The sequence below is a fragment of the Plecotus auritus genome (genome assembly GCF_963455305.1).
Source record: "Plecotus auritus genome assembly, chromosome: 1".
Taxonomy (NCBI): domain Eukaryota; kingdom Metazoa; phylum Chordata; class Mammalia; order Chiroptera; family Vespertilionidae; genus Plecotus; species Plecotus auritus.
Window position 1 is genome coordinate 12,706,968 of NC_137770.1, and position 17,762 is coordinate 12,724,729.

General features: G+C 41.2%; 2 protein-coding genes across 7 annotated transcripts in view; both read left to right on the forward strand.

Annotated features, from left to right (window-relative positions):
• Positions 1-6,754, forward strand: part of ATXN3 (ataxin 3) — a 38,618-nt gene extending 31,864 nt beyond the window's left edge. For 2 of the 3 annotated variants that reach the window (XM_080654955.1, XM_080654954.1), the window contains exon 11: positions 2,366-6,754. In XM_080654955.1, the coding sequence (XP_080511081.1) occupies positions 2,366-2,457 (92 nt within the window). In that variant the 3' untranslated portion in view covers positions 2,458-6,754. The remainder of the gene's footprint in view (positions 1-2,365) is intronic. The other variant, XR_013959864.1, reaches the window with a different exon arrangement.
• Positions 6,755-10,305: 3,551 nt separating this feature from the next.
• Positions 10,306-17,762, forward strand: part of TRIP11 (thyroid hormone receptor interactor 11) — an 87,266-nt gene continuing 79,809 nt past the window's right edge. For 3 of the 4 annotated variants that reach the window (XR_013959875.1, XM_080655162.1, XM_080655164.1), the window contains exons 1-2: positions 10,306-10,867; positions 15,060-15,121. Coding sequence is in view for 3 of the 4 variants with exons in the window: in XM_080655162.1 (XP_080511288.1) it covers positions 10,729-10,867; positions 15,060-15,121 (201 nt within the window). In the remaining variant the exon portion in view is untranslated. The remainder of the gene's footprint in view (positions 10,868-15,059; positions 15,122-17,762) is intronic. The other variant, XM_080655163.1, reaches the window with a different exon arrangement.

Here is a 17,762-nt window from a genome sequence, read left to right on the forward strand (position 1 = left end):
GCGTGCAGGAGGCAGCCAATCGATGATTCTCATCATTGATGTTTCTAGCTCTCTCCTCTCTCCCTTCCTTTCTCTGAAATCAATAATTTTTTTTTTTTTTTTTAAAAAGGAGAACCAAATGGAACTCTTAGAACTGAAAAATAATAACTGAAATTTTAAAATTTAGTGGATGGACCCAACAGGCGAATGGAAGGACAGGAAGAGTCAGTGAACTTGAAAACAGAACAGAAATTTCCCATTCTGCCCGCTGGTGTGGCTTAGTTGGTTCAGCCTCATCCCCTGCACCAAGAGGTCCCAGGTTCAATTTCCAGTCAGGGCACATGCCTGTGTTGCTGGCTCGATCCCCAGTAGGGGGCATGCAGGAGTCAACCGATTGATGTTCTCTTTGATCACTGTTTCTATCTCTCCCTTTCCTTCTCTCTCTCAGAATCAATAAAAACATATTTTTTAAAAAAGAAAAGAAATTTCCCATTCTGAGCAACAGAGAGAATTAGACTAGGAAAATTAACAGCCTTTAAGACCTGTGAGACTATAATAAAAGATGTACTAACATTTGTGCCATGGGAATCCAGGAAGGAGATGAGAAAGGGGGTGGGGCTGGAAAAGTATTTGGATAAGTAATGGCTGAAAATTCTCCTAATTTGACAAAAGGTATAAACCTACAGATTGAAAATGATCAGTGGACCCCAAACAGGATAAATCCAGGGAAATCCATACTAAGACACACATAGTCTAATTTCTGAAAATGAAAGACACAAAAAAGAAAATCTGAAGACAACTAGAAATAACCTACAGCAATTTGCATGATAGCAAATTTCTCATCTGAAATCTTGGATGTCAGAAGGAAATGGCACTTTTTCAAGAGTTGAAAGAAAAGAACTCTCAACTTAGATTTCTGTATCCAGTGAAAATTTCCTTCAAGAATGAAGGGGGGAATTAGAGACTGTCACAGTAGACCTACTCTAAAATAATGGCTAAAGGAAGTTCTCTAAACAGTAAGTAATCTTGGAACATCAGGAGGGAAAAAAGAATAATAGAGTAAAAATAGGGGTAAACACAATAGACTTTCCTTTTGAGTTTTCTAAGTTATGTTTGATGATTATAGCAAGAATTACAACATTGATTTGATTTTTAGTGTGTATATACAAAATATTTAAGGCAATTTTAAACAGGGGAGAGTAAAGGGATGGATGGAAAGAGAGGTCAGGTTTCTGCATTTCATTTGAACTGGTACAACCACTCTGGAAAATACCTTGGAAGTTTCTCACAGCCCAGCAGTTACACTCCTGAGCATTTAGTACAGAGAAATGAAAACTTCTGTCCATGTAAAAACCTGCACACAAATATTCATAGCAGCTTTGTTATAACCAAACACTGCAAACAACCAAGATGACCTACAGGAGGTGAATAGTTAAATTAGTACATCCACACTGGAATACCACTCAGGATTAAAAAGAAACCAACCATTGATACATGCAGCAAACTTGGATGACTCTCAAGGGCATTATGCTGAGTGGAAAAAAATAAAATAAAAAAGGCCTCAAAAGTGCTTATACTGTATGACTCTATTTGTGGAACATTCTAAAAATGACAGATTCATAGTGATGGGGAACAGCTTAGTGGTTACTTGCAGTTAGGGAAGGTAATGGGGAGAGACGTGGTCATGAATATAAAGGGATAGCAGGAGGCAGACCTTTGTGGTACTGTAGCAGTTCTCTGTCTTGGTGGCGGTTACACAGATCTGCACATATGATAAAATACCATAAAACTACACACAACATTGTACCAGTGTTAATATCCAGGTTTTGGCTTAAGCTATACTTATATAAGATTTGGTGAAATTGAGCCCAAATGTACCCAAAGATAATTCTGTCTGAATTATCTTTGTAACTTCTGGGAATAAATTTTCAAAACAGATTTTTTAAAAGTAATGAATTGTTGACATACACAACAAAGTTAAATCTTCTTCCACTTAGTGTATTTTGCTAATAAAGAGGCCATACTCAAAAGGCTCCATACATACTGTATCATCCCATTTATGTTGACATGCCGGGAAAGGCAAACTGTAGGGCAGAGAATGTAGCAGTGGTTGTCTAGGATTAGGGGATGGAGATTGGCCACAAAGGGGGAGGGAATTTGGAGGGGACAATGGAACAGTTCTGTGTCTGGGTATGATGGTGGTTATTCAACTCAATGCATTTGTCAAAAAGTACAAAACTGTAAATGAGTGAAGTTTACTATTTTAAAATTTAAAAATCAAAAAGGAAACTATAGTAGTCAAATACATTTTCTAAGAGTTTATCTTTTGATGACTGATAATTTTCCAGAAATATCTAAGAAATACGTGTATTTTCTTTCCCCACAGGTGATATGAGTGAAGAAGACATGCTTCAGGCAGCTGTGACCATGTCTTTAGAAACTGTTAGAAATAATTTCATAACCGAAGAAAAAAAATAATACCTTTCACAAATCTCTACAATAGTCATACTTTCCAACATTGTCCTGTGTGATTAAAGCATAGGGTCTATTTAGTAATGTGTCAAAGAGAACAAGGTTCAACAGAGGAAATAAGACTTTTAGGTGGTCTGCAAACAAAAAGAGAAAGTAGAAAAATGCATCAGTTGTAGGACTAAGTAATCCTTCAAATACTAGCCAAAGAGGCATCCAGCAGTTACAGAAATTAATAATAGTTTTCTCAATGTTCCTTTTTCATTTTTGAGTGTGCAATATCTAACATGTCTAAAATTAGGGCATTTTTCTTGACTCTTTTTGCAGACCAGCTAATAAGCTCTTGCCACAGAACTTTTTCCATACATTTTGTTTTCTTTTCCTCCCTTCTGTGTAGGTAATTGGCTCACTTTCATCACTGATAACAGTAGTTGTTCTATGTCTCGTTAATGAAATTAACCTTTTAGGACAGGGTCTCTTCTCTATGTTGATAATAGTAACGGTTCCAGAAGGATAAGTGTTCTCCCTCCACCTATGTATGGTGCACTTGGATGTTTTCTCATGTTATTGTCTCTGGTCACAATTTATCTGCTACCTGGTTTTTATTATTTTTCTACAACTCTTAAAAGATGATAATTTTTCTTGAGGTTTTTCTTTTTAAGCCCTCCAAGGTGGGATCATTATGTCATGATTCTGGTGCATTCCTAAACTCTCAAGTCAGCTCTGCACAAGTATTTAAGAATAAATGAGCATTTCTGAAATGTGTGAGCACATCCTTTCCCAGATGCTTCATGAATGTCTTCTCGGTTGTGTCGGAACTTTGCAGCTGTGTCTAACCCTCTATCCAGCACGGTTGTTTTCCTCTTTTTCCGGTGAGAAAAACAGAAGCACGGTATGCCAGCAAGTTTCCTTCTGTTGTAAGACAACATCTAATACCCACCATGAATGTATGCTAGACAAAATTTGGCCTTCAATTTTAGTAGCAGATTCAGTTTATTTTTTTCTCTTGTGATGGAGCTGTCTGTTCTGTTTACAGCTGGGTCATGGAATGTAGATGGATGTCAGCTTCTGCTGTACATCTTCTAATAGGTATAGCTTGCCAGAGATGATGATCTGGAACATGAAAATAATTTACTCACAAAATATATTTAAATTTATACTGTGATTTAACACTTGATTGTTTAAAATAGCTTATGAATTATAGAAGTCACATAGAACTGAATGGGTCTGTAAATAAGAAAGTCTTTAGTTTTGATAAATATTCTTTGGGATGACCAGAGTTTCTTGCTGGGTCAATACAATGGTATGATTCAGGTGAAAATTAACCAGGTCTCTTTGAAATGAGTGTTTTAAGATTCTGTCATCTACTCCGCATCCCTCATCCTCCATCCCCTTTTGAAGCCCTTTTGAATGTCAAATTGTTTATAAGCTAAAATTTAAGAAGACATTGCAGCCGATGACTTAGACAATTAAAGTATGGTATGTTGTCATATTGGTGTGTGGCTGCACACATTTTATCAGGGAAATTTTTTTGATCTAGGATTTATTGCTAAGTGAAAAGAGATGAGAAAATGCATTTTATTTATGATTATGATATAGCTTTTTCTTGGAAAGAGACAGATTTTTTAAGTCATTATTTTGTGCCAAATGAAATCTTCTGAAGTTTCCCTTACAGAAAATTAGAGTTTTATTTTAAAATCTAGTTTTCTTTGGCAATTGAGAATGTTCCAGAAGAATTATAAAACTTTAGAACTGCAAGTGATGTTAGAGTTTAGTACCACTCTCTCAAGACTTACAAGTCAAAATATGTATTTGGCCTTTATTTTTTCATTGAAAATTTACTTTAAAAACTCTTCATTCACTTGAATTGATGAGCTACTTAATATAAAAATGAGAGGACGAATACACATAAGTTTTAATCTAGAGTTTATAAAGTTTTTATATTACTCACTTCCGTCAAAGCCTTTAGGGAAATATAGCACGGCGACCTTATTTGCTAGCGATTTTTTAAAAAGCAAAGTTGAGCGCACACTGGATTCATTTGAATGTGTTTATTTAGTTTGTTGTGACATCATTATATTTGGCAGGCAGATCCCAAATCACTAGTGAAGTGCCATCTTGTTAGGACTAGGTTAAGTCTAATTGAGCATTTAAATTCCATTGATTGGCCAGTATGAAAAGATGCCAATGCTCATAACCACAGTATCAGAAAATGTAAAAGTTACAAAAAGCTATAGATCACACATCAGGGACTGCTGTTTACTATAAAGAACGTAGAAGAAAGGAACAATGAAATTCACAACTGTCCTGCTAACAACTTTATATTAAGATTTCCATTCTGTTTCACCCATTGGGAACACCTTAATGTTTAATATTTAAACTATTGGTATCATTTTTCTAATGTATAATTTGTATTACCAGGATAAAACACATACAGTGGCAATGCTAGTGTTAGAAGCAAAGCTTAAACAAGCTTTGAAAATGCCACTTTTGTATTTTGAGATGTCAGATTTAATAAATAGTTATTTATGTTTTAAATTTTGGAATAGTTAACCTCTGATCTAAAACCATCAATTTACATTTCTACAGTAATTAACTTACAAATATTCCAGTACTGTAAATTGTTTGAAGTGATTGCAGTAGGAAAACTATATTTCAGCTCTAAGATCTTGACCAAATAATTTACAATTCACAGAATATTTAAGAAGGTGCTTTTTTTTTCTTTAAAACTTGATTTTGCTTAATTATGACTTTATTCATGCCAAAGTTAATGAGGAAAAAAACCTCAAAACTAGTTGAGACTCATGTGCAAAACTACCCATAGTCTACATTGTTTCATACTATTAAGTTCAATAAAGTAAATTTTATTCTAGTCAGAGCCTAAATCACATTTTTAATGTCTGCTTGTTCGATACTATACTTAATAGTATCATGCTAGTGCCAAGATTTACTAAATGTCTTAAAATTGGCCCATTGGACCTGTCGAAATTAAAAAAAGAATTGACTCAGTAGATACACAAAATATAATAATTGCAATATCTTCAGTTGAAAAATCTTGATGTTTAAAATTCTTAGGAAGATTCAATAATTAATATTGATGGCTTCCTATTAAAAACTTGACCTGCAATTAGAGAGGCCTATGACCACTACTTTCAAAGTAAATTGTTGCATTGGGGCCCTCACAAGTATGGACATGTTATGTGTGTGATCTTAATTAAGAAAAAACATTGGATCAACTAATCTCAGTAGTGTAGATAATTGTTTTTTTAGTTTAATCCTCACCAGAGGACATGTTTAGAGAGAGGAAAAAAAAGAGAGAGAGACATCAATTGGTTGCCCTCTGTATGCTCCCTGAATGAGGATCAAACCCTCATCCCAGCCACTTGCCCTAACTAGGATCAAACTGGCAACCTTCCGGTGTATGGAGTGATGCTCAACCAACTGAGCCACACCAACAGAGCTAATATTTTCAAATAAAAACTCTCCTTCGTTCCTGGTCCCTTTATAACCAGCATCTTTTGCTAAAGTGAACTGTCTTGTATTTTTTAGAGTCTTACACATAACAAAAATATTTTTTTGTTCCATTCTGCTTTCATGAACGAAAAGATTATTGACATGGTTGGTTAATTCCTGAATTTTGATTTTTTTAAATTTGAAGGAAACCTTTGCTGTTTTTATTTTCCCCCAAAATGAGCTGGCATTTTAAGAACTAATACTAGTAATATACTTCTAAATTCACAGTAATTAGCATGCTAAATTAATAATGAATCATACTTTACACCTATGGACTCAGACAAGGAGTGGGAAGCAATAGTGAAATATATGTGGAAATTCCTGACTCATTGAGGAAGCACTTCAGTTTTCTCTGGCATAGTTCAAAGGTGAATGTTTCTGGGAATGTTTTTAATGCTTTTTTTTAAAAAGGAAAATGTACATTTGAATGTGGTTATCTACTTTCTACAACACTGGATTACTAGAAATAATTTTTTAAAAATCAGTCTTCTATATAAATAAACTATTTGAAATTCAAGTACAAAAACATCGGAAATAAAAAGCACTGTCTTGGCCATGACACAAGTGCACTGTGACGGTGCCATTTGCTCAGGACTCAACTCTGCAGCCCTTGTCTGTGCACCCGTCTGAGTCTTCTGCCGTTAGTACACACACAGGTCTTCCTGTCTGGTCCTTAGAAAAGCCGGGCTTCCAAATCACTGTTGAACACAGGATTCTATTGTTAATGTGGATGTTCTATAAGTTGTATTTTAAATATCAAAGATTATTAAATAAAGGTAATGTTTGCTTTTTTATTTCCGTTCTTATTTGTGTTTATTGTTAACTCATAGCCTTGCCATTCAAAGTTTGGTTGGAGGGCCAGCAATGGCTGCACCACCCCGAGAACTTCATAAATGCAGAGTTTCAGGCCACACTCCGACCTCCTGAGAGCCTGTTTTTAACAGGATCCCCAGGGGATTCCAGTGCAGAGAGGTTGGCGAAGCATTATTTTATAGACTATGGTGATGAATGTATCAGGCCTGGGGAGCCCACTGACACCCTGTTCCAGCTAACTGCTGCCAAAGGGCCCATTATTACTAGAGCCTCAGATCTTTTCTAAGAAGCTAAGAATCCCACATTTTTATTTGAAATTAAGTTTTGAATGTTGGCTCAATTATTTTTAATTCAGGGCCAAACCACATGATAACAATTTTTAAGAGTGCTGGTTTTCCCTTATTTTATCCAACTCTGGACACTAGAATCTAACTAATAATTGGACTCCACCAGTCGGACTGATAGAATCCTGGGATTATGAGGGTTGTATATCCATTTTAGCCTTAATCAGGGTTGGGCACAAACTTCAAAAAAATTTTTTCAAATAAATTATATGATCTTTTTAACTTAATAGCTTGGTGCTTAGAAGGACCAGTTCATTGAATTTGGATGCCACCAAATGAGTGATCTCATCAACACTCACCTGTGGGCCTTGTGAAACAGGTTGACTTGAATGCCTATTTCATGTTTTCTTTAAAAATATATTTTTATTGATTTCAGAGAGTCAGGGGGGAGAGAAACATCAGTGATGAGAGAGAATCACTGATTGGCTGCCTCCTGCACACCTCACACTGGGGATTGAGTCCAAAACCTGGGTATGTGTCCTGACCGGGAATCAAACCATGATCTCCTAGTTCGTAGGTTGATGCTCAACCACTGAGCCACACCTGCTGGGCCCTATTTCATGTTTTCTAAAAACTATCTTTTATTAAAGGGAATTTTGGGGTTATCCTTACCCTGAAGATTTGCATGTTTAGGACCCTTTTAACCATTTTTTTAAAAAAATTATCTTTATTGTTGGAAGTATTACAGGTGTCCCCATATCTCCCCCATCTTTTAACTATTTTGTATGGATATCACCAAATGCTCAAAATTCATGGGTCCAGATGACTTCTTCAGCCTGTCCTTTTGACATTCCCCCTTGACCTACTGTAGTCCCACTTCAGTCCTAGTAGAAGGCTGAAGAAGCTAGTGGGCGTTACAGATCTTCAGATAAACCTGGGCCTTTCCCACCTGCAAGCACTCTGTAACACTTGTCTCCTTTCCTTTGCACCTTTTGAGTTCTTGCTCCTACAGTTCATTTGCTGTCTCCTGCTCGAAGGACTCTTTCAGCTGGACTATCACTTTTTGCTGTGCCCTCTTCTCTCCCAAGATTGTTCCAGTTCTCCCTGTGTCTGGAACCCCAGCCACCCTTTACCTCATGGGCTGCTAGAGAGAAGTGATTCCTATGTCATTAAAACATTTGAGCGCTTGTCTGTGCCAGGTAGGGTTCTGGAAGCTTAGAAACAGGTATGAATAACATAGTCTGTTCTCATGGGCCTGTTGTCTAGCTGGCTGATAAGTAGAGGAAACATTTAAATTAATGAACTTGACTTTATAACATGTTAAGAACTGTGTTCTGTGAGAGAGGAAGACAAACAGGATGCTATGATAGAATGTGACTGGGAAGGAGGACTGCTTCCAAGTGGGTTCAAGAAAAGCCTCTGTAGAGGGGACATTCAGACAGGCACCCAAAACTGATGGGACATCCATGCACAGGTGTGGTGCACCAGACCTGCCTGAGGAAACAGCAAGATGATGGCCCTGAGGTGAGCGGTGGCTGCTTGTTCCTGACGAGCACAGAGAAGGCTGGAGAAGCTTGTAGTTAGTGGACAAGAGATTAAATTGGGATGACCTTGATTTTGGGATGGCAAAATCTTAACATGTACGGTTTCATAAATAAAGGTGAGTATAAATTATATTTATATTTTATTACACCAAGCACTCTGGCTCCACTTTCTAGAATATTCCCAAGCCTTTATTAAAAAAAAAACACACAAAAAAAAACTTTTAAGAGGCTCATCAACTACATCCACCAAAGAGCATGCCAGTGTTCACCTTAAATAATCCAAAAAACTGGCTGAATGTTTAACACTAAGGATATTGTTTAACCAATTGCAGGTTATAATTTTAGTCAAGACTCTCACTACCCACTGTGCATTTGTTTTTCTTCCTGTTAATTCTATGCAATTATTTTCATCACTATCAGATTTCTAGAGTTCAGGTTTGAAACCTTAGTATAATATTTAGTTGTTAATTCACATCAACTATAGTGGCTAACATCTGGATCTCTCCCATTTATACCCTTTTTGTCTTTCTCAGCCAGTTCTGGTCCAGGACATCGTATCATACGCAGTAACATCTTAGCTGTTCACTTCGCCTTCAGCCTCTCTGTTTTTTTCTTTTTAAAAATTGATTTCAGAGAGGGATGTGAGGGAGAGAGAGACAGAAACATCAATGAATCATCAATCGGCTGCCTCCTGCATGTCCTCTACTTGGGGGATCGGCTGAAACCTGGGCATGTGCTCTGACTGGGAATTGAACCCTAACCCCCTGGTTCATGGATCGAGGCTCGACCACTGAACCACGTGGGAGGGAGGGGCCAGCTTCTCTGATTTTGAGTCCAGCCTTCCCAAAGCTGCTTAGTCCCATCACTCCAATGACCTTTAAGTGAATCTCCATTACTGTCAATATGTTATTACAGGTTTAATATCGGTAAACACTGGAAAGGATGATGCCAAATTATCATTTGCTGAAATGATTGTATGCCTAGACAACCCAAGGAAATTAACTGAAATGCTACTGAGCTAATAAGGGAGGTCATTTTACAAATGAGAAACCGATGCACGGAGAGGGTAAGTAGCCTACGCAAGGTCATACAAGCTAACGAGTGAAAGATCCAGGCAGTCAGCCCCAGGGTCTGCACATCTAACCCGTGGGCAAATGTTTAATAAACATTTCCAGAACGAGATGCAAGTGTTCTTTTAAAGCCATTCCGATTTCAGGGAGAGCTTGCCTGGTGCCCTCAGATTCCCACTAGAGGAGACATCGCCATGCTCCATCCACAAATAGCACCATCGGCTGTAGCCCCTCTTGACAGGCTGTTTAACAATCGATACAGTAACCTGTGATAATCCTCTTCCTGCGCGGTGAGCGACTCCGCCAAGTCTCCTCGCACCACTGCCTTCGCGGGTGTCAGAATTAAAACACTCAGGTTCCACCAATAGTGAGTCCACGGGGTTCCGGGCCACGTCGGCTTCGGGGGCGCACCCAGCTAGGGCGGGCTCTGCCTGAAACACCACTTCTGCCCGCCGACAGCGCCGCATCGCCCGGGTTCCTGCGGGTAGTCCCGCGGCTCCAGCCGGCTGGCGACCTGGAGTTCCACCTCGCGCTTAGCTGCGGGCAGCGGCCCTAGCCGACCTCGCTCGGTCTTCCGCGATCCCACGCTCCCTTGCGCCAAGGACACGTCCGCCCGTTCTGCAGGGCCCTTCTAGGCCACCGTGGCGCTTCTCTATGATCCGTTGCCGCGTTGCGAAGGGATGTCATGGCGGCCGGCGTCGAGTTGGCAGGAGTTGCTCACAGAACTGGGGGAAGTCACTGAAGCAGAGGAAGAAGTGGCCCAGCTGGACGGTGGGAAGTCGCGGGAATGAGCCGAGGCCCCGCGGGGGTGACCGTGTGACAGGAGGCGGGCCCCCGGTAAAGTCCCAGGCCGGGCCTCCGCGTTTCTATGCGGAACGGGACGTTGGTGTGAGCCCCCGAAGCCCGCGTTGCCTAGGAACCCCGCCCTGTGTCATCGAATCCTGAGGGTTTAGATTTTGGAGCGAAGGCAGCCGCTCGAGGACATTTAGCGGGGTCGTCCGACGGCGCTGGACGCCTTTTCCCGGAGCGGATCAGGTCGTTGTATAACCCGTGGCGATGTCGTCCTGGTTTGGGGGCCTCGGCTCCGGTTTGGGCCAGTCGCTGGGTCAAGTCGGGGGCAGCCTGGCTTCCCTCACTGGCCAGATTTCAAACTTTACGAAGGATATGCTGATGGAGGGCGCGGAGGAAGTGGAAGGTAACAGCTGGAGCGAGGGGGGAGGGCTTTCCTGGGACCCAGGGAGCGTCCGTTTGGTCCCCACTTCCATCTGTCAGGAGACGTGGACGGGTCGCCGGGGAGTGTCACTCCGCCCCTTTTTTCTGTGCACTCCTTTTGCCTCTTCTGGACCGGTTTTTCTCCGATGAAAGGCCTCTGGCGTCCGGGGGAAAGAATGCGGGTTCTCCTCCCCTTAAATATCTGGATTTCTCCGAGCGGAGCGACCCTGCTCCTTCGTGGAGTAGTTTATTTTTGTTTGGTTCGTCCACGCCCACCGCTTACTTTGTTCCTAACTTGGGGGCGGAACTGATTTTGATACTTTTCCTTTATACTGACAGTTTCAAAAAGATGATTTGTGTATGACACAGTCACTTTTATTTTCTTTGATTTATGTAACAATGGCAGTAACTCAAAGTATTTAGTATCGCTCACCCTGTCCGATTTGAATATATTGTTAGTGAAACACAGCTATGTTTTTCCTATTCATATTTTCATATTTTTGCCTGTTCTGGTGACAGCGTTCCAACTGAAAATGTGTTCTTCTGCCCAGTCGCCCAGGAGAACAAGGCAGATATTCTATTCTTTGGTTATCCTTAGCAGCCTTCACTCATTTTTGAAGTCCTCATTTTATTTTACTAATGAACAGTGACTCAGAGTTGCGTGGTGTTCCATGGTTAATTACTATTTTGATTTCTTTTTTTTTTTTTAAATATATTTTATTGGTTTTTTACAGAGAGGAAGGGAGAGGGATAGAGAGCTAGAAACATTGATGAGAGAAACATCGATCAGCTGCCTCCTGCACACCTCCCACTGGGGATGTGCCCGCAACCAAGGTACATGCCCTTGACCGGAATCGAACCCGGGACCCTTCAGTCCGCAGGCCGACGCTCTATCCACTGAGCCAAACCGGTTTCGGCACTATTTTGATTTCTTGATATTTCTTTCAACAAGTAATATTTAGATCAAAAGAGGTGTTTTGTTTTGTTTTAGGACCATTCTAAATGGGTTTATTAAAAAGACTATTTACAGAGGTATAGAGAGGGTGAGAAACCACCAGGAACTACGAAGCGGTGTCACCACCCCCAAGAGGGGAGGGACTCAAAAGAGTTCTTTCATCTTAACCTAGGTCTGCCTCCAGACCTAGGATGAGAGCAGTTCCTTTGACAATTTTATTTTTTATACATGAATACATTAAGCATTCTTGAACTGAGCCTTCATGTTTATTTGGCTGAAGGAAAGAAAGTTTGATAAAAAGATAGTACTTATATTTAGAATTTCTGTGGATGTATTTAGAGGGGAGGAAAATTGGGGAGCTACCTAAATCCATTTTACTGCTTGGGGTATCCCTGGGGTGGAGGAACATCAGGTGGGGCAGGTTGGGAATGGGAGTGAAAGGGATTCTTCCTGTGTTGGGGAAGGAAAGGGTCATTGAGGTAAGTTAGAAGCAGAGAAGGGCCGCCTGACATGGGGAGTGACTAATCTCTCCTTGTATACTACATAGGGGAAAACAGTTGGCAATTTCTTTGACCCTAAATCAGAAAATATGGGTACCCCCAACCTGGATGTCCTGCAGGCTTAAGGTGGAATTAATTTTGTTCTTTCCACCAGATATGCTCCTATATTCTCAGTCTTAATGGTTTCACCATCCACCCAGTCTCCTAGAATGAAATGTTTGTCATCTTTGCTTTGCCTCTTTTTCATCTTCCGATTGGTCACTAAATCTTGGTCATCTTGTGCCAGAATTGTTTCTTATATCTGTCCTTTCCTTAATTACTCCTGTTTCTTTAGTTCATACCCCATTATTTTTCCCATGCACTTTTCTCTTTCACATCCTGTCATCCTTTTCTCCCCGTTCCACTCCATTTTCTGTTGTGCTGCCAGTTACTCTTCTAAAAACAAATGTGCTTTAAAATCTCTTGGCCCTGTTACTTCCTTGATAAAATCCAACCTCTTATTTTTGGGAGACCAGAAACCTATCCTATCTGGGTTCAACCTACCTTTTCCAGTCTTACCTCTTGTTCCCTCCCCTTCTCTTCCAATGTCAAACATACGCACATTCACATACACATACACATTTGTGCTTGCATGCAGAGCTTATGCCACATGGAACTTTGTGTACCTACACAACTTCGAGCCTCTGCATGGGAAGTCCTTCCTTTTCTACTTCCTCCTCTGTCCTCCTTTGCCTGGAAAATAGTTTTTCCTGTATGACCCTGCTCACATGTCAGGTACTTGGTGAAACCATTCTCACTCCATGGCAGGTTGAATTGATTGCAGGTGATCTGTGTTCTAGCAGAACTTTGTGGATCTCTGACAGCACTTACCATGTTGAGTTATAATTTATCTCTTTCCTTGATGCCCAGGGTAAGGACTGTATTTTATTTATCCTTATATGGCATCTTCCCTGGTACATAGTGGGTGCTCAGTAAAAATTTTGCTCAATGATTAAAAGTCTTCAAAGTTGCTTAGTTCCTTTGTTTTCCTTTGTATTAAAATAGGACTTGCTTAACACCTAATTGCGGGTTTTATAAATCATTTAAAAATCGGGTCAGAGTCCAGTTCATTATTCATGCAACAAATATTTATTGAGTGTGTATCCTGTGTCAGCAGTGAACAAGATAATAGTTCTGAAATAGTACTGTTGGTACAGCTTGAGAATCATCCATGTTTACAATATCAGAAAGTTGCTATTCTGCCAAGCAAACACTGTACTGATTTATCAAGGTTAGGAGCTTGGGATATTAAGTCAGACATGGGTTGAAATTCTCCTTCCATATATTAAAAATTGTGGGATCTTTGGCAAATTATTAAGTAGTTAATCTCTAAAAGGCAGAGTTTCCTTATCTGTTAAATAGGGATAATCATACTTATCATGAGGTTGGGACGATTAAATGATGTCATGAGTATAAAACACCCAGCACTGTGCCTAGAGAACAGTAAGCATTGCTAAACGGTAGCTATTGTTCTTGTTTTCCCTCTCTGGGGAATAATTTTTTGTCTGTATTACATCTCCCCTTTCTTCTTAAAAAGGCCAAGATTTTATTTTTTTTGCAGGGGGAAAGTATGGAGGGAGGTCTGCATTAACTTTGTTTTATCCCTCTTTGAAACAATTGCTGGTCTATCATCACCTTCCTAAACAGATTAGATTATAATTTGTTCTCTTCTGAGTAGCAATTAGACAGTCCTGTCAGAGTTTTAAGCAAGATGTATAAACAACCACAGAAGCTACTGCACCTGGTGATTTTCAAAACAAGAAGAGTGGGTTTGTCACTTTTATTGTACACCACTTGTATTTTCTCCTAATTTAAACTGTAATTCAGAGAACTTATTTTTTTAGTATTACAGTGCTAGGAGTAATGAAAAATACGAGTACTTAGGAAAAACCTAACTGTGCATGATAATTTTCTGGTCGCATGAATGGTGCTTTGCCACTGCTGGCCTCTGATTCTTTTCTTATATGAAAACGTGTGAACCTAGACTAAGCTATTCCTATTAAACAAAACAATTTTTTAATTGATTTCAGAGAGAGGAAGAAAGAGGGAGACAGAGATAGAAACATCAGTGAAGAGAGAGAATCATCAATTAGTTTCCTCCTGCAAGCCCCCCACTGGGGATTGAGCCCACAACCCAGGCATGTGCCCTGACAGGGTTCGAACCATGACCTCCTGGTTCATGGATCAAGGCTCAACCACTGAGCAACACTAGCTTGGCGGAGCTATTCCTATTTTAAATAATTGTGTCTATGTTATTTGAAATAAGTGTTCTTTTAGCATATTTTCATTCTTTGTTTATAGGTCATTAGTTACTTGATAGTAGTGGGAGCAGAAGTTAGAAATAAGGCCTTAAAACCCACTTGCATAACTTTCACTTAAACACAGAGAGATTTCACTTGTAAAACTTAATTTTCTAAATTTTAATGAACACTTCCAAGGGATAAAGGTGGATATCCTAGGGTGTATAAGATAGGCAAAAATAATGACTTCTCTGACAATAAAGAACACTTGTAGCAGTAGGAAGTAGTGATAAGATCAAGTAATATTTATCTTCTGAATAGATTCTAGGATCAGCATACCATTCTGTTTAAAGCTCAGTACAGTATATTTCCCTTACAATGCCTGTTTATTAGTTTATATGGTATTGATCGTATATTCAGTATGTGCTGTTTCTTTTATAGCAGAATTACCTAATTCTAGGAGAAAGGAAATTGAAGCCATTCATGCAATCTTAAGATCAGAGGTAAGGAAAATTAAAGACTACTGTTGAACTTAGATTTTTCTTTTTCAAAGTCATGAAAGTTATTCATGCTTTATTTTGGTCCTCTCTTTTTAATACACTGCTTGCCACTTTTTGTCTCTTGCTCTTTAAGTTTTTTAAAGCATTATCAACTTCCTTTAGATGAAGACTATATTTATATGTTACTGCACTTTGCTATGTAATATTTCCATCTCTGCTTCTCCATGCTGGGAGTAGGAAAACTGCTAAATATTGAAATAATAATGGTAACAATTTATCATTGTCAAGGATTTACTATGTTGTGACTGTGCTAAATTAAATTGCATACTTAAAACAGTGTAATATTGGTATACAGAAAAATTAATAATATAGGTATAGCAAATTACTTTTATCATCTTTTTCATTATTAGTGCCTTGTGGTGTCTAACTCTGGACATTATGCATACTTAATAGGGATGAGGAAAACTTGGAAAGGGTTCAAAGGAAAGCCACAAAGAACATGAAAGGATTTTTTAAAAACATATTTTTATTGATTTCAGAGAGGAAAGGAGAGGGAGAGAAAGAAAGAAACACCAATGATGAGAGAGAATCATTGATTGGCTGCCTCCTGCATGCCCCCTGCTGGGGATTGAGCCCACAACCCAGGCATGTGCCCTTGACTGGAATCGAACCTGGGACCCTTTAGTCCGCAGGCTGATGATCTATCCACTGAGCCAAACCAGATAGGGCGAACATGAAAGGATTTAAAGTGAGATCTGTTATAAAGTATGACACATTCAGTGATTTAGTCCAAAAATAAGAGCAGTGAGGGAACACAATAGTATTTTAGGAAAAGAAATTCTTAGAGGGCTGTAACAAGCATGTTTTCCTGTCTGTTAAGCTCATAAAAAGAAAAATTGAATTTGAAAAAAATTTACTTACAGCAAGCATTTTTGAGTTTTGGTCGAGACTACCAAAATGAAATTATGGAATTTAAAATTAGAGGACCTCTCAAGAGGAATTACAGTGGTCTTCTGCCTCCATAGAAGATGGCAGGTTGGTGGCACATTAGAGACGTTAGCAATAATCCTACTATATAATAAAGAGGTAATATGCACATTGACCTTCATGCCCTCACACGATGGCTGCCTACGATCAGGTTGGCAGGGGGGTTAGTGAGGGATGACCAAAAGACTGAAATGACTGAACAAGCAGGCTGTGTGGGGCGACCAGGCCGGCAGGGGGTTTAGTGAGGGCCGACCAAATGACTGAAATGACTGAACAAGCAGGCTGCGTGGGGCAATCAAGCTGGCAGGGGGGTTAGTGAGGGATGACCAAATAACTGAACAAGCAGGCTGCATGGGGCAACCAGGCCGGCAGGGGGGTTAGTGAGGGACAACCAAATGACTGAACAGCAGGCTGCATGGGGCAACCAGGCCGGCAGGGGGGTTAGTGAGGGATGACCAAACGACTGAACAGCAGGCTGCATGAGGCGACCAGGCTGGCGAGGGGGGCAGTTGGGGGTGACCAGGCCAGCAGGGGGGAGAGTTAGGGGTGACTAGGCCAGCGGGGGGGGGGGGGTGCAGTTGGGGGCGACCAGGCCAGTGGGGGGGCAGTTGGGGGTGATTAGGCTGGCAGGGGGAGCAGTGAAGGGTGACTAGGCCGGCGCGGGGCAGTTGGGGGTGACCAGGCTGGCATGGGGGGGCAGTTAGGGGCGACCAGGCTGGCAGGGGGGGGCAGTAAGGGGCGACCAGGCTGGTGGGGGGGCAGTTAGGAGCAACCAGGCCAGCAGGGAGGGGGAAGTTGGGGGCGACCTGGCCGGCAGCAGGGGGCAGTTAGGGGCGACCAGGCAGGCAGGCATGCAGGTGAGCGATTAGGAGCCAGCGGTCCAGGATTGTGAAAGGAATGTCTGACTGCCAGTTCGAGCCTAAACCGGCAGTCGGACATCTCCCTAGGGGTCCCGGATTGGACAGGGTGCAGGCTGGGCCCCCCCGTGCATGAATTTTGTGCACCGGGCCTGTAGTCCTATATAATAAAAACCTAATATGCTAAGTGTCCATCCGGTCGACTGGTCGGCTGTTCAACCAATCAAAGCATAATATGCTAATGATATGCTAAGGCCGCTCAACTGCTCGCTATGACATGCACTGACCACCAGGAGGCAGATAGTTGACTGGTCGACCAATTGCTATGATTTGCACTGACCACCACGGGGCAGACGCTCTGACTGGTAGGTTAGCTTGCTGCTGGAGTCCAGCCGATTGAGACTGAGCGAGACAGGTCGGACACACCCTGGAGCCCTCGCGCAGTCATTCCCTGGCTGGCCAACTTCTCACATCTCTCCCTGGCCCCAGTTGTGCACCGGTGGAGTCCCTTGGCCTGGCCTGTGCCCTCTCACAATCTGGGACCCCTTGGGATGTTGGAGTGCCAGTTTCTGCCAGATCCCACAGGAGGAGCGCTGCTCAGCCAGAAGCCAGCTCATGGCTGGCCAGCACAGCGGCAGTGGCAGGAGCCTCTCCCGCCTCCATGGCAGCACTAAGGATGTCCGACTGCTGGCTTAGGTCTGCTCCCCCCGGCCTAAGCCATCAGTCAGACATCCCCCAAGGTTCCCAGACTGTGAGAGGGCACACGCCAGGCTGCGGGGACCCCTCTCCCCCTAGTGCAT